This window comes from Sparus aurata, chromosome 22 (genome assembly GCF_900880675.1).
Source record: "Sparus aurata chromosome 22, fSpaAur1.1, whole genome shotgun sequence".
NCBI classification, from domain to species: domain Eukaryota; kingdom Metazoa; phylum Chordata; class Actinopteri; order Spariformes; family Sparidae; genus Sparus; species Sparus aurata.
Window position 1 is genome coordinate 11,289,282 of NC_044208.1, and position 17,601 is coordinate 11,306,882.

The following is a 17,601-nucleotide window of genomic DNA, read 5'->3' on the forward strand; positions in this document are numbered from 1 at the left end:
ATTTTTACCACTGTTAAAACATTAGTTTTCATTTTGAATAAAAAGCGACAGCTCTGATGTTTCCTCCTGTAAAGTTGTCTAGCAACACCAACAGCTCAGGAAATGCACAGCTCCTTTAAAGCGTCGACAAGGAACGTCCATTTTGTTGATTTTAGTAACCCCTGTGGATAGAGGCTGAATGAGCATCACTGCCTTGCATTATAAGTAGAGGCTGATCGATACATCGGTTGACCAACAGGCTGATATTGGCCCTTTCACAGATATATCGGTATCGGTATATATGTTATTGGATATGCGCCGATATGCAAACTCTTTCATTTAGAGTATGTAATACTGAAAAAGATGCTTGGGATAATTTGTAATTATTAAATTCCCGGTAAGTTTACCGCTTCAGTGCACTGATGTCTTTTCAGGCAGTAAAGTTTGTTGTTAAACTGTAAAATATGCTGCCTCCATTACATATCTTGTCAGAAGTTGGATTTTCTTTACTTCCTAGTATCAGTAGTGGCCCCAGAAATCAAGCATCTGTTGGGATCTAAAGAAACGGCTAAAGCCTGCATTTGTTCTGAAAGCAAATCGTCCTGTGTGCTCATATAGGTCTTGCAGAGCCATCAATTTCATAACCAGTTAAAAGCTCCGTGTAGTTCGTTTGAGTAATTACGATTTAAACCAAATAAACACTTAATCCACAGAATCTTTGCCTTTCAATCAGACTTTTCGCCAAGATTTTAGTGTTGTTGATTTTTCACTTGGTTTGTAAATACTCAAATGTGCAGAATAAACAATTGCGTTCCAGTTCTGTTTGTGAAAACAGAAAAAAAAAAGGAAATAAAGAGTCCCAGAATGCCTCGCATTCACTGAGCGGTTAAGACAGTTTAGGAGGTTGTGTTGTCGTTGACGTCACTGGGATCTGTCGACAGCAGAGCGAGTTTTAATTGTTCAGCTCTCTGAGGTGGAATATAAACAACACCAATCAAATCAGCTCAATTCTCTTCCCCTCGATTGACTCTAATGGTGTTTATGTTTCTCAGCAGGGGCAGTTTGAGTGCGTGTGTGTGTGCGTGTGTGTGTGCGTGTCTGTGCGTGTCTCCTCTCCACAGGGGGAATAGAAACTCTCCATATTAAACAGCCAGGTATTGCAGTGCTCACTGATGTAATTGAAAGTAATGAGATTCAACTCTCTCAGCAGGTGTTGGAGCGCCGATGTGTTGAACAGTGAGCCTCTGTGTGAGCGTGACAAAGAGACAAAGAGGGCAAGCATCCAGAATCTGCTTACCGATCAGACCCATGTTCTCGTTTATTATTGCATTTTCTTTATATTGCACGGATGCCGTCACCCGAACGAAATAATGAAATGATATGAAGGCATTTTAATGGGTATAATTACATTGGAGGTGTTTAGTTGACTGTGCAGTAAAGCCTGTATCCTGTGCTTGAGAGATTCTGACACTTCTTTCACACAAACTGCTTTCATTCCTGCCACTTTGCCAGCTGTCTCAGTACTGCACGAAACACATCAAGCGGCTTCGAGTGCTGAAAGTCTGGAAAGTTTTGTTTTACAGGAACAACAAGAAAACCATTTTGCCTTGCCACGCCCACTAACCCTTATCTGTATGACCAGTATTTATTTAAGCTTGATAAACGTATCGCTTTTAAAACACATCGTCTCATGTCTTAAATATAAGCTTTACATGTAAAATGTAAGACGTCACGTTGAAACACTTACAGGAAAACATGAATTTTTGATATCTATTTGAGGACAAAAGTTATTTTGTGACCCATATTTTTGTTTGCTTGCTGATCTATATTGTCAGTTAATCTTTATATTAACTGTTATATCATTCAACCAAATCGCAAATGTTGTTGTTGTACGTCTTGGTGAACCACAGCTATGCAAAAACGTATATCTTTATGTTGCAACTTTGTGTCTTTAGTTTCAGTGTTGTATTTTATGTTGTGATAATGTTGTGCTTAAGCTATGGTTAGGTTTAGGCTCCTTTAAAATATCCAGCAGATTCACACTCAACCACCATCCGCTCTCTCCCTCTGGGTATGAAAGTCAGGTCATAAATACTTAATCTGATGTCTATATTTTATAGACATGTAGATATGGATTAGATTATTGATTCATCTGTGGCTTAACTCATTTATTGTGTCGTCTATAAAACGTCAAAATAATGAAAATGTCCATCACCATTTCACAGATCAACTAAATAACTATTCAATCATCAGGTATGACTTTCTTTCGACCAGTAATGGTTTGATCATCAAATTGTTCAGCTCTAATTTGGTCTGCGCATTTATTACACCTTTGGTTTTTCAAACAGGAAGAATCCGCGAAACTGCAAAGTTAATGTACTGAAAAACACAGTATAGAACGGCTGGTTTAATTAGTAATAAATGTAGAATCAGTGACAGAAAGCAACTTCCTCATGTCTGTTCACTCTTCTTATTCACTTTCCTCCTTTGCGCTTCTTGTTTCCTCCAAAAGGTTTCTTGTTATTGTACAAGTGGAAGAAAGACATGAGAGGAAGGAGATTGGAGAGACACAATTCAACAGCAAGCAATCTTCACTGGATCAGAGGGGGAAAATGTGCCAGAGGTTGTTTTAAAAAAGTGAGAGGTCATGGTGTGTCAATCCCTACATGTTGTTTTTATAATTTTGTCTACTTTGATATCTTATTTTGAAAGCTTGGAGTTTTTTTTTGTTTTTTTTGCTATCCCTGCCTGTACATCTTTATTAGATCCTCATATGTCTGCATCATCTCTCTCTAACTATACACAGCCTCAGTGTTGCAGCTGTATAAACACAATACCACTTTACAGATTTTAAACAATTAGCATGCTTTTAGATGAACCGTTTTGTTTTGTTGACGGGAACAAACCGGCAAGCACAACCTCAAACAACATGAGTGCATTGTTGCGGTTTTCAGTCGTGTTTAATGGCTTTATTTAATCTAAAAGCCATACTTTGTGATACTTTTAACGAAGGCCTGTCTGCCATAGAGAATAATTACATCATCATCGCCATCGGTGCTGGCAGAGGGATGATAGGGGATCAGGGACGCATTAATTAGAGGGACTCGCACACAGTCTAAAACCCGATCGCACACCCGCACACAGTAACACACACTTTCACACCTCTGCATCGCTGTCCAGGGAGCATTATAGGTCATGCAGGTGGCATGTACTAATATAGAGTAATTAAGGAACGTAAATATCACAAGCTCTGCCCGCTGCCTTAATTAAAGGGAACAGAAGGAACTCTTGTGGAATAATCCATCTCAGATAAAAATAGTTCCTGGTGGAGGTGTGATGACTGTGATTATCACAGCTGTCATGTCACACGGACTGCTTTTTCTTTTTTTTTAACCACTTTCCACAAATCCAATTAGATTTCAGTCGGACTAAAAGCCAGTTACGTTAATAGCTAATTATGGATTCAGAGCTGAAACTCAGGTTTCCTGCTTGGGATGAGTAACATTTTCAAACCATTACTTTTTACGCAGTTTACGGCACAGAAAACAACTCCTCGTGTGAATTAAACCAAACAAGCAAAGCCGTCTATTGTTGTGCCGAATGCTCTTTTTCAACTGTTAAAATGTTTTCTGTCCTGTGTCATGACTTAAGAACTGATGAAAAAAAGGATAGGATAATATTTCAGCGCCCTCAGCCCCCTGTGGCCATAAATTAGTTTTATGAAAGCAATCACTGGAAAAATGAGCCTGGCCCAAATGTGCAACTTTTCAAGTTTGGGGGAAAAAAAAGAAAAAGAAAACAATAAAACAAAAAAGAAAAAGTTAGATCACAATATTTGGAGTTCCATGGCTTTACCTGGTTTGATTACATTGGAGTAAGTAATTAGCAACTAAAGCCATCAGACAAATGAAGTGGAGTAAAAAGTACAATTTCCCCCCTCTGAGATGTAGCAGAGTAGAAGTATAAAGTTGCATAAAATCTAAAGTTTCAGTACCTCGACTTTGCTATTAAGAAGTGTACTTGAGTAAATGTACTCCACCACCGCTCCTCGGTTGATCAGAATCTATGTCGAAAATACGCTCAAATAGAAATCGAGCTGATGAAAACCTTCACACACGTCTACTCCCATGTGTATTCATAGAGATTCCTGATCTGTGTGCTTTGCCTCTATGTTTGAATCCGCTCCAGCTGGATCTTTGAGATTTCCCGCAGGGATCTTGAGCCACAAGATGACAATTATATCAGGAAAGGTGTTGGCATTTCACCACCGAGACACTGAATTAGCCTCTGCTGAAAGGGCATATTTTATCTTTTTCATAGTCACCAGTGTGAGGAGGAAGGTTTTTCTATCTTCATCCAGGTGTGGTAGCTTTTACTGACCTCCATGTACCTGCTGTAGATGCAGTAGCAATGTAATAATACATAATTTTCTTTCCATCTATCCCTCTATGTCCCTTCTTTGTACTGTAGATTCTTTTCACAGTATTTTGACTTTCCACTCTGGGATCTTGTTCAAAAATACGTCCAATCATTCAACCGTCCATCCCACCATTACTTTTTGTTACCTGTAACAGCAGCCTCTCATCTCCAATGATGGCGGCTTTCCTCCAGTCGATAACTTCGGAGAAGGGAAGCTCCCAGCCGTTACTCAGTATAACTGGGATGCAGGCCGCCTGTTAGGAAAGAGGGCGGTAAAAGGAAAAAGGATCAGTATGACGAGAAGTCACTGTGTTCGGAGACTGAGGTTGAATAAATCACAGTGGACAGCAAATTATCTTTACATAATGGATGTAGGAATGAAAAGCAGTAGCAGTAGGTGGGTTGCCGTCCAGCTGTTTTAATGCCCCTTTAAAGCTAGGGTTGGCTCGGTATTTTAAAAGCAATTTTTGTTACATTGGTGGACAATCTATTCCTAAATCAAACTCTAACAGAAAAAGGGAAATAAAATCCAATATCTGTGGCTGTTGCAGGACTCTAATAACCCCATCCGATCCTTTCCATTCGGCTCCCACAAGAAGGCCACGTGGATATACTGCTAAAGCTATTAGCGAGCTTGGTGCATGAATATAACATAGAAGTGTAGCCAAAATTCTCGACTACAAACATGCAAGACATAAAAGTCAAAAATCCTTTTAACTATTAAAATGCCTTTACTGTCATGGCATGGTCATTTTAGACCTTTACAACAAACTCAGACTCAATCTGAGTCCAGGAAGTGCTCCAGCCCTTAGATGTTTCGATGCTTGATAGCTGTGAGGGCTATGATATCTATGTTTTAGTGTCTACATTTATGGTAATTCTGCTCTTGCTGGTCTGTTTAATGTTACCAAAACAGGATTTAACCATAGTCGTCATTCACACTCGGGATGCTGGGGACAATAAAAGTAGCTTGCACCACGAAATGTAGGCTAACAAAACTGCGAATGCTCCCCATGTTGAAACTGACTGCTGCAGAATTAAGTGTGAAATTATTATTATTATTATTATCAACATTTTACCTGATAGGTACAGTGCACTTTAAATTAAGGCTATGTACGGGACAGTGTCATTTTGTCGTATATCATCCTAAGTTAATAGATGTGATCAGCATATACTGTATGCTGATTGGCTAGCTAGCGAGAATAGCCTCATCATTTATTTGCTGGATTCTATGTTTCATAATGAGATGGTGACTTAAGGTACAACACTGCTTGCTGAGGGAAGTCTCCCTCTTTCATATGATCCTGTCATTACATTGACTAAAATCACATATGTTCAATACCATTTTAAAATGTTTTGTGATCTGAACCCTTACATCCCCAACATTTTTCGACCCAAAATGACACCCTTGGCTTTAAGTATGTCATCTTGTTGTGTTCTCTCCTTCTGCAATGGTACCCACCAGTTTCCTGGGGAGGTTAATGGGGAAACCATTATGGGGAATACTTACAGTTCTTGTCAGAATATGGGGTAAGTAACAAGAAAGTGTCAAGATAACTGTTGCACTCTATATAGTTGCTTAGTCGAAGGTTGTGCCCATAATCGACACTAGTTATCACCGGCCTATGCAAAAGCTGGTCACCTGACCGCTTATCTTGGTAAAACCAACAGTAGTGGATGTTAACTAAGTGTGAAGAAATTCACACTTTCTTTGGCTAAACTTTGCCCCACATTTGGGTGAAAAGCTGACTCCTGTCACATAAAAAAAAAATATTTAAATTATTTATTCAGACGAACATAACCTTGTTTTAAGACGATCTGTTTTCTCCAGTGTGAAGTGAGATGCAGAAGAGTTCACGTTCATGTCTGCAACAAACAATGTATCGCACTTTTTTCTGTCAGAGGACTTTTCTGCCTCAAAGACAATGTTTGTGTTGACAAGTTTTCACAGTTTGAGAGAAGGAGAAAAATCCAAGTAACAGTAAACAGTTTTAAAGTTTAAAGCAGAGTTCTGGGACGGATCTTTTTTCCCCCCAACTGAGGGATTTATCCTCTTGGATACTTTCTCTCTGATGAGACACTTTTCAAAGTGTTCCGAGTAAGAGTTTCGCAGGAACAAATGAAGTTGCCAGAAAGATTAAGGACAAAATAAAGTGCATTTATTTATTTTCCCTGTATGCATCAATATTTAGAGGATTCATTAATGTGACTTAATTCATCAGGAGCTGTTTTTATTTCCCACAGGAGATCTCTGTGTCGCTGTAAATTCATTTAATGATGACGCCTTTGGAACAGTTCACCATTTGTGGTTAATGAATTAGTCTTGATAGTACACTCCGTCGCACTAAACTGTGTTTAAAGAGTGAATATGCTCTTTTCTGGATCATTTCTTTGACTTTATATATTTTACGCCTCATCTAAAAGCATGTGGTGTGCTTTGATTACGTGCTCGGCTTAAATTATATAACAGTTTTCAAATGAATGGCAATGGGAATTGGCAAAAGCCTGCTTCTTAACTAAGAAGGCAAGTTTTATGAAAAATACTGTAAAAACTGCACAGTTGATTGTACCAAATGGTAAAAGGAAAGAAAAAGGAAAGCTGGCAAGGTGATGGTTTTACATCACAGCCTCTACGGACATCATGGCGGAGGTAAAGAGACCGAAGGGGATGGTGACAGATGAAACTAAGAAAAGAAAACGAGGCAGTGACCGAGCAAGAAGCAAGAGTCTCAGACATCTGATGTCCACCCTTTTCTACAGGCGTGTTTCAGGTGCTGGTCTGGAACTAGTGCTGAAACTGGTTCGACAGCCAAAAGAACTGGCTCTCAGCCAGGAACACTGATTCCAGACCAGAAACCACACTTTACTGGTCCTGATATTTTAAAAGCCTGAGCTATTGTAGAGTGCTCTGACTTATCCACGGGGGAATAAACAAAAGATTTTCACTATGGACATCAGATCGAAGCAACAGTGTGTATACTGTTGGCAAGTCAGTCCATTTTGACAGAGGTTTCGAGGACATACGTTTTCATTTTCAAGAAATTGCCCTGTTATGACGCGCAGAGTTTTGTTTATAGCTCGCACATTTACAAGCTTACATTACATCTCACAAATTACAGTACAGAATTTCACAGTTAATTACAGTTACAGAAAGCTGGGATTTGTACTTATGTGTTAGTACACAAAATATTAATTTCTACATAATGTTGCTTTAAAATGTCTGATATTTGCTTACAGTACACTGGAGTGGGAGGAGTTCATTAAGGTTTTTGGTATCCTGCTGATAAATTATAAAAATAAGAGTTTATTCAGAAATGGGAATGGTCTGGGTCTAAGTCTCGGATGTCAAGGGTCGGATGGATTTTGGCTTCACTTTGCAGACAAACCTTGTGGTGTGATGTGGTCTCAGGTAGCGGAGCAGTGTCAGAGAAGAGTGAAAGGGAATTCAATAAGTCTGGTATTTTCATTTAAAGTTCAAGTTCGACTGGATTCTCAATCAAGTGAAGCCGAGAGATTAAAGGAGATTCACAAAATGCCGAGTGCATGATCAGTGACCTGTCTACGCACATTCTCTCAGCTTTGATTAGTCTGAGATGACTTTCTCTTTTCTTTCCTTTGTCTTTTTGCCTCACAGTCAGCCTCTTACATGTCCCCTTGTTTTTCTGTCCCCTGAATCTTGATGATTAGTAAACCTCTTTTTTGGTTCTTTCTCCTTCACTGTTCTCCTCTCACCTGTGGCAAACATTTTTCTGATTTGCATTTCTAATTTTTTCTGCCAATCATGCGTCTCATTCCATTGCGCATCTTTCCTGAGTAAATATCTTATCTTATTAAATGTCCCCAGAAAGTTCCGCCTCTACTTGCTCATTAGTTTTGATTAAAAACAGTGACCATTATTGCGGCAAAGACGGACTAGAGAGAGGTTGGTGACCTAGGTCTTGTTTGGTTCTTTGAATTCATGAAGAGAACAAATGCCTTTTAGCCAAATCTGACACATCTACATCTTAAGTAAGGTAAGATCCCCAACAAGGTGTCCATTATCCGAAATCATTGGACGACATGGAGGCCAGGGTTTTTACTTGGGGATTATAAACACCTAATTATCCATGGTCAATAAATGGAAAAATAAGACCCATTTAGGACCCGAAGGTGAAGGCAAACACAACCTACTTATTCCTGAATTTAAGAGTGCAGCCTGTCCTAAGCACAATATTAAATTGGAAGGTGTGAAACAAACAAGAACAAGGAAAACAAGACGGCTAATGACAGACATGGGGCACGACCAGATACTTCATGTCAAAACAACACAGAGACAGAGTGAACCGAGGCGCTAATGAAAGATGAACATGTCTGTGGTTTTGAAGACGTGTATAAACACCCTCCTTCTTTTCACTCTGGTGTAGCTATAGAAACAGGGAGATGACAGATTGTCAATTGTAATAAGATGAACTGTAAGTCAGAGGGACCCTTTTGATCCCTGAAGTTCCCAGCTTGAGAACCACAGGCTGTCCGATGAACCAGTGATCATTGTTTTGCTTCCCTACAGAACCGATTTATGTTCTTCTCTGGGAATCTAAAAAATTTAACGATCAAGGAGAAGGATTTCATAATTGTTTAACATCACGCGTATGAAATAAAGAGCACGTTCTAGACCTGCCCTAGTTGGTAAGTGTCACGAGATTTAGCTGTGAGTTGGCACCACACAAATAAAGATTGATTGACACATTACACATGGTGTGTTTTGATGGCTGATTCGGATATTTCCTTTGGCTCGGCGTCTTTAAATTTGACTTTTATTTTTTTTTAGAGCATGAAATACAAAAAAACCTAAATGGCTAGTTCAAAGGAAGCATCAACATTTAGACTTTCCATTCAAGGGAAAGAACACATGTTAACAACATTTTATTAAACTACTATGCAGGATTTTTGGGAAGGAGAGAGAGCAGCAGTTGGGAACAAGCAGGAGTTACTGAAGAGAGGGAGTATTGGAGCAGAAAAAAGCGCAGAGGAATGAAAGCAGGTTTTTTAATGTTTCACAGTGGTTAGTTTTATATCTCTGAAAACATCGGCTATTGACTTATAACCATTTGGTCTTTGGGGCCAACAACCAATGTTGATGAGAAGCCCAATAACATAACATCCAGGGCAAGACTTCCTCTTCCATGCACCCTGTTGCTGCTCGATCTGTACATCCTGCACTCTTAGCATAACTGCCAACACTCCCGATTTTCATAGGAATCTTCCCACTTTTTAACCCTTTCTCTCACAATAGGAAGTTTCTCCCATAATCGCCCACTTTCATAGTCATGCAAATCCAATAGGAGTGTGTCAGTGGCACCCCGACCCCAGAATCAGAGGTAAGCATGCACAAACGACCCTGACTGATGTGTGTTACTTGTTCCTCTGCTCGCTAATACCTGTGGCTTGACTTGTGTCTCTGTTCACAATATTGCAAAGGAAATATAGGAAAAATGTTGCTTGAGGCTTCAGTGTATTTAAAACAAAGTGCCTGTCTGATCATCTCACAGAGTTTGAAACACCCTGAAGCACATTTTTGCCTTTGGCTGTAGTACGATCTGTCTTTAGACAAATCATACAGCCTACTTCGTTTCAAACAAACTGAACCCTTTCCTCTTAGTTACAGGCCTGTAGTGTGATCACACATTGCACACACAAACAGACAGGTATAGAGTATATAATCCACAGCAGCGGAAACACATGTAATGCACACACATACACACACACCTGCAGGGCCTCCAGGAAGCGAAATGATCCAAGCCGTCGCCCCCGGGGCACCAGACAGAAACTGGAGTTATGGAGCAGCTCCTGGTAGTCGAACCTACACAAACACAAATACAAAAAAAATCAGGTTAGGAGACACAAGAAGAACACCTCAGGAAGTCAAACTATAGTACAAAATGAAAGGGATCCTTTTACTCAGTGTACAAGCTCATCTAATCGGCCACGAGAGAACATTAATACACAACATTCTCAAAAGGAAAGAAAGAAGATAAACCTTCAATTTCCACAAAAACACCACTGTGCTCTAATGAGTTGTTGTTTCCAAGAAACCAAAAGATGAGGGCGATTTAGGGACATTTTCCAGTTGACGATAATGTCTATCGAGCTGAAAGGGCAAAGACAAAAATGATCGTCATGCCCTCAAATCTGTCTCCATGTTGCCATTTCCTCGAGATCCATACATTTCGAAAGACAATCTTAAGCAGCTTAGTCCAAAACAGCCAGCAAGGACTTTTTCAAGGGCTTGATCTCTTTCATAAAATGAGTTCTTGTAGGAGGCAGAGTGGTAGCCTCTGCACATCAAAAGAAACACGGTGGATAAATAATGAAATGTGCTGTGAAAAAAGCCCTCTGAAGCTGTTACATGGTCAACCACTGGTGGTTCATAACACACTTCATCTGATTAAGAAACGTGTCACTCAGTTGTGTTTGGGGAAAATTATTGATCTGATGGTGTATCTTGACTGCCAAGCAAGATCGATGCAAGTGTTTGAAGGCCCATACTAGTATTTTACTGATAAAATTCTTTAAGCGCGAGTGAACAGCCCCTCAGGGCAAGGCCAACAGGTTTGAAGTATCACCCGAAATTGAGTTGTGCCATCTTGGAATCCACCAAAAAAAAGAAAAAAAAAGGAGAAGAAAAAAAGAAAAAAAAAAAAAAAAATCAATTTTAGGTATCAAGTGCACACACTTTCTCTCCTCCATTACTCCTTCGTGGTAGACAGTAGCTTGTAAACAGCTTGAATTTACAGCAGTTACAATGTGTGCAACACCGAGCTGAACCTATTCCAAATGTGTATATAAACTCCTGAACCCCCTCCTGTGGTGTAACAGTGGTTTCAAAATACACTACAGCAAATTGTTGGTGCATGGTACGAAGAAAAAAAGGAAGAGAAGCACGTAATCTTACAAAATCAGAGCTGGAAACTGCGTGGGAAATAATCAAGAAGTCCTCATCAGAAAACGGCATCCAAATGTAGGTTGAATGTGAAAGCACCATATTATGGCCCATATAAACAATTCTTGTACAGGCTTATTTGTGCTCCTTTTATGTCCAGAATAGATACGTTCATTTCAAAAGGTATTACCCTTACTGCCCACCCGAATTCTTCACGTTAGCATGACTGCTATGTAATACAACAATTGAAGGGCGCCGTTCAGCGTTCAACTGGTCCACGGACCTTCACTTTTCCTTCGCCATCGTCCAACTCGTATTGAATTCCCGTCCAATATCGTCTAACTGTTCTGTAGTCACTGTTTGTCTCTGAGCCAGGGTGAAGTAACATCATACAGGTGTTTAAAACTACTAGAGGTACTGCTTCATTGGTCCGTAAGTGTTAGCTTTTAGAAAACATGCAGAAATACAGATGGAATGAACCCATAGTATGGACAGAAGCTCCGCTAGCATCCATAGCCAACGTTATTTTAATGCATTTATTCATTCAGGGTTGGTCTGATCTGAGCTGAGCTGAGCTGATCTGTCAAGCGAAGTCGTATAAAGACTAACAAAGTCCGCTAAGCCGGGTTCAACAAGCAGGACTTTGATCGAAGAGACTGCTGTTCATGTCCTCTGCTATGGTCTTGTTGCCTTGGTATTGGTGATATATATATATGAAATTGCCAGTACACAATATACTTCTCTGAAGTTAAAATAAAAACATTCATCCACTGCTGATGGGAGCTTGATATAAACTTTCTGACATCTGGACTTTTCCACACTTCCCTCAAACTTGGGGAGTTTTTCAACTAGTAAGTCACTTCTGTCTGTCCAAAGCCTGTAACTTTAAAGCTCTGGTGTGTGTGTGTGTGTGTGTGTGTGTGTGTGTGTGTGTGTGTGTGTGTGTGTGTGTGCGTGTGTGTGTGTATTGTGTGTGTGTGTGTACACATGATCTCAGGGCTGGCCTGAGGAGATTTCAGATTGCAGCCTAATCTGTCTGGGGATCAACTGTCCCCACAACCTCACCACTAGACACCTGTGTGTGTGTGTGTGTGTGTGTGTGTGTGCCCACCTGAAAGCCTGCCTCCATGATGTGTGTGTAAGTCTTTGTGATGAGAGAACGTCTGGCATATCACTTACTGTCACTGCACCTGTGTGTGTGTGTGTGTGTGTGTGTGTTCGAGTATGTGTGTGTGTGTTCGAGTATGTGCGTGTGTTTGTATGAAAGAAGAAGATAGCAAAATAAGATGTCAGGTGTCCAGTTTGTCGCCCAAAGACAAGGTCATTCCAGCAGCTGCTGAGACAGATACATAGAGAGAGACATCCTGTCGCGTATAAAGACGGTTATTTGGGAATAAAAACAAACAGTTTGACGACAATTAAATCTCACGTCACCACACGGCTCCCCTGTTTCACGGTGGTCTCGTGACCATGGTTCCATTCCTGCATGATTTGTACTTTGTGAATGTCATCTTTATCTTTGATGAAAAGGCTTCTCTTGGTTTTTCAGAGAGGATTGGACAAAAACATGAGAGCAGAGCAGCTTTATCCTCAGCTGCAGCCTCTACCCCGACTCTCGAATACTGAGTGCTGAGAGTCATGTGCACATGAGCACCACTGATAATGATGGTGAGCTGGAAGCAGGACCAGACGCTTTAAGTAAATCAAAAAGACACTACAAGGCAGAGAGCTGACGAGAGCTGCACCAAAGAAAAGGTTAATTTCATCAGATATGTAGACCAGATACTGGCTGCTTCTTAAATAAACCAACTGCTGACCTTCCAAGACCTCCTTGCTCAAGTTTTTGCGAGGTCGTGTGCTCTGATTAACTCTGCTGCTTCAGCTCTCACATGCTGGCCCAGTGGAGCCTCATCATGTACAGTATGGGGGCAGCTTCTTAGAGATTACGTCAGGTGGTGCAGGACCAACATCTCCAGGAAAAAACCTACCTTCATCACTATTCTGGGGAAGACGTGACAAGGCAACAAATGCCTCACACATCATTACTGATGGCACTGGTTCTCACCCTGGGGGTCAGGACCCCCTAGACGGTTGTGTGATAATTCCCAGGGACCGCCAGATGGTTGTGGAGAACTGGGGAGTAGTTTTATGTACCAGTACCTGTACCAGTGATGAAATATGCCTGAAAATATATTTTCTTGAGTGCACTTTCAAGATGTTGTGAGTTAAAAGTCCAGCACTGGGGGAAGGGATGGAGTTTTTAGTGACAGAAATCTACATAATCTTCATTTTATAACCATTTAGATATAATTCACAGTTTTTGAATAAAACAAGCCTGAAATGACAAAGGATAATTGGCTCCTTTCAAAATTAATATGTGGGTTTGAGGAGAAGAATTGGTTTTATATTATTTATTTATTTTTTTTACCTGCATTTAAGTTTAAGAATGTTGCCCATAACTGGGACCCAGGATTGCTTTAGGTTTTATAAATTGGTTTTAATTCTGAGGGTGACTGACCAGGTAGCACTTTTGGTCCTCAGAGCCATTTAACCAAATAGCATTTTCCCTGAAACAGCCATGCTCTGACCAGCATGATCTCATGATGTGTCTTTTAAATAGCATAGCTTTTTTACAAGCATTTGGCATGTCATACTTACATAAACTTAGAGGGATCTTTTGAAGAAAAGTGTATTTAATATTCATAATCATGTCTTCATCGGTGTATAATCCCCTGAAAGTAAGAATCGAATTGTTACCTTAAAATGAGACTTTTCTGGGTGATTAACTGATAGAAGACAGGTGAGGAGGCAAAAGGCAAGAAAATGAACAAAGGGAGGAAGTAGAAAATGAGACAAGACACATGAGGTTATCTTTTCAAAATAAAACAGGAAATAACAAAACGTTAATATGGTTAATGTTAATAACACATGACATGCAGAAAGAAAACAAGGCATTCTTATAAATGACTGAAGACATTGCCATTTGTTGAGTCCTGGTTGTTTTTCTGCAGAAATGTCTAAAACCAGATTGGTTCACTGCATTTATTGACCCACCCTGTCCGTGTGGACAGCCAGATGTTCCAGTGAAACCTTTGTATGCTCTTTACTGATTCTGGTTTGCTGTCAATTCCCTCTCCTCACACTGTGTGTATAATCAAAAGGTCAGTGATCAAGGACGATGACTAGTCACTGCTCGGAATGTGATGACAGCCCATTAACACGTTCTTTTGCCACTGATACACTCAAAGTAGATCCATCAAGAAGCTGAGGCATCTGAGCTTGTCTAAGACAAAATCCTATGAAATTCAAAGATGAGCTGGTGAAACCTACTAGAGAAACAGGACATATGGGCTACTCTAAATCAAACTTGGATAACAGCACCATTAACGCTGCTAACCATTTGACAAACGTTTGTGAATGGGTGCCTTTCAGCATCAAGATGTGTTGTGTGGTTAAGAATTTCAAATCATGAAATCACTGAATTTGGGGGATAGGAGAGGGACAGTAAGGCTGAAAAGGGTATTCTAGACAATGCAGTGGAACAAAACAGTGGAAACTAAACATTTTTTGTGTGTATAGAGGACTAAAACCCATGTGAAAATTTGCCTAAACTTATCTGGTCTTTTAAAAAAAATAGCTGGTTGTGTTTTGGCAACAATCCATAAAAAGAATCCTTTTTAATACAGATGCTGTGTGAGTGAGGTACAATGTGCAGGTTCAGAGCATTTGTCTTTGTGTCTGTGTGCAAGAAGTAGACAGGGGGAGGGAGGGAGAGAGAGCGCGACAAGAGAAAGACAGAGCTGGATGATACCCAATAAGAGGGAATTGAAAATCAATATGTGCCACACAGAATCACTCATAACATTTTAGCTGAAAAACAAAAGGAATAGTGTTGCTGACTGTAAAGTAAAAGGATTCTCTCAGCAGGAGGCTCTAAATAGTTTCAGGAGTGACGGATCAATTGGAGGCCTTAAAGAGTAGACAATGAGGTCCGGCTCATGCTGGTGTTTCTATATCTAAAGAACGGCAAAATCCATAAAACATGGATGAAGTTTGAAAAGTTTGTCATCATAGTTTTTGATGAAGGATAAATACAGATGTTTTGGTGTACCAAGACACTGAGCTGAAAAGTTTATCTAAACCTAAGTCCAAATCACTCTCTTACGTCGTTCTTGTAGGAGGCAGAGTGGTAGCCTCTGCACATCAAAAGGTACATGGTGGATAAATAATGAAATGTGCTGTTTTAGTGGTATTAGGAGGGCAGGCTGGGGCTAGCTGTTTAGCATGGTCACTTCAGAAGAAATTGCTGCAACACATTACATAGACGTCTTTGCTAGAATAGCGTCAATATTGTTTTTTCACATTTCATTTTTTTAGAGCGACACTATGTAGTTTTGGGGAAGAAAATGTAGTCAAAAGTTAAAGATCTTCAATGACAGATATTAATATGTCCAAACAAACAAATAAACAAACTCTGTTGTGGTCTGGGGACCTTATTTTCTTCTGAGAACAGCTTCTTTATTTAGTTATGGAAGTGGATTTTGTTTTATTACCTCATTAATATTGTAAATGGTACAATTATGAGCTTGAAATTCTTCTCCAAACCTCATAATGACCATTCAAATTTAAATCAGGGCCAAATCTTACAAATATCCCTTTTCAGACGTCCTATCCTTACGTTTACTCATTCTAGACTGCATTATATACAGTATAAATATAGGTACAGATATTGTGCGGCTGTTTGTGGACAGACAATATTTAACGCTGAACCATTAAGAGTTTGGTACATTTTGTTATAAAGCTTTGAAGGTTTTGTAGGACAAGAAGGTTTTGAGAAATGGTTCTGGTACCAGCACAGAGGTATTTTTATTGGTCTCAGTTTTATTACGAGTCTGTAAGCAGGACACTTATCTAACTTTACTAAAGCCGAGGCATTCCTGGCCCCCAACATTTATCATTATAACTGCGGTGTACTATGTAAAGTATAAATGGTATCAGCAGTAATTACTACAAATAGGCACCTCACAGACACACAGACACTAACTCACACACACACGCTCATATTCAAGAAGAAAAGGAACTGAAGGCTTTGTCTCTCACACAGACTAACATTCCCTGTTGGGGTCATTGTGTGGACCCATTAATAATGAAGCAGAGATGAATACAGGGATGTCCTTGAAGAGCAGAACAACCTTTGTTCATGAAAAAGCAAACAGGGCCAAAATGTTGCTATCTTGTGCAATTTATAAGACAAAGGAAATTAATTGAGCAACCTAAACCCTACAATAACAAAATGTTTTCTTTAGAACAGTTTGAAAAAAAAAGGGAGAAAAATGAGCAAAAGTGATTCAAAGACTATTAAAAATAGGAATCTACAGCAAGCCAAGAGCAGAAGTTGATCTCTCAGAAGGGCTAATCTGGTCAGACAATAATCAGGTACCAAGGTCTTTAAACACACCATGGAACACAAAAATACTGGTCCAACCATCTTTTTAAATTCAGCTAATACATAAATAATAAATAAATAAACCGTAGTTGTTTGCAACATAAGTCATCATTAACCACAGACATTTCACATCAGGAGCAGAGAGTGTGAAAACTGTCTGAACCAAATTTCCACTTTAAATCTAACAGTGTAAAGACAATGTTTTTTTAAATAATAATATAAAAGAGAGATATAAACTCAATCACCACTTTCTGCTTGAATCCCTCGCACAGCTACATTATACGTCAGAGTGTGTCTAGGTATGTGTGCAGCGAGGCAACACGCAACAGTCACGTTATATTTGTGTAATTTCCCCTCGCTGACGTCTTCTCTTCAACAAGGCCACGCTCTCGTGAGTGGAGAACAGAAATGGAGGAAGAAAGAGTGCGCGGTTTGATAAATGTGTTTCAAAATGGGAGTCACAAGGAGAGGCACCCTCGGCAGCACGATATGTGAAGCAGTTGTGATTCGTTAAGTCGGGCTCAGAGCTGAGGGGTTCGGTGTGTGTGTGTACGCGGCATGTTAAGCTGGCGTTGCAAAAGTACCTTGAAGGTATGTGAGCCGACGACCAATTGAAATTTGTTTATGTTGTGTGTTAATGAAAAAAAAGGAATGCCTTCATTTGTTTGTATAACTTTCAATCAATACAAACGTCAATCTTACGGTTTGTAACCCAACTGATGATTTTTTAAAGATGCATTAATCAATTTTTGGCCACTAGAGGGTAGGAAAAGCATCAAAACACTCAAGCCTGTGATGAAGCTTTCTGTACTCCACTTGGTTATTTACATCACATGCC

General features: G+C 39.8%; 1 protein-coding gene across 1 annotated transcript in view; it reads right to left on the reverse strand.

The window, feature by feature from the left end:
- The window catches only part of LOC115574023 (exostosin-1), a 339,107-nt gene that overhangs the window by 47,193 nt on the left and 274,313 nt on the right, over positions 1 to 17,601 (reverse strand). The window contains exons 4-5 of the mRNA XM_030405211.1: positions 10,144 to 10,237; positions 4,545 to 4,652 (exon numbers count right to left, since the gene is read on the reverse strand). Coding sequence (XP_030261071.1) covers positions 4,545 to 4,652; positions 10,144 to 10,237 — 202 coding nt within the window. The remainder of the gene's footprint in view (positions 1 to 4,544; positions 4,653 to 10,143; positions 10,238 to 17,601) is intronic.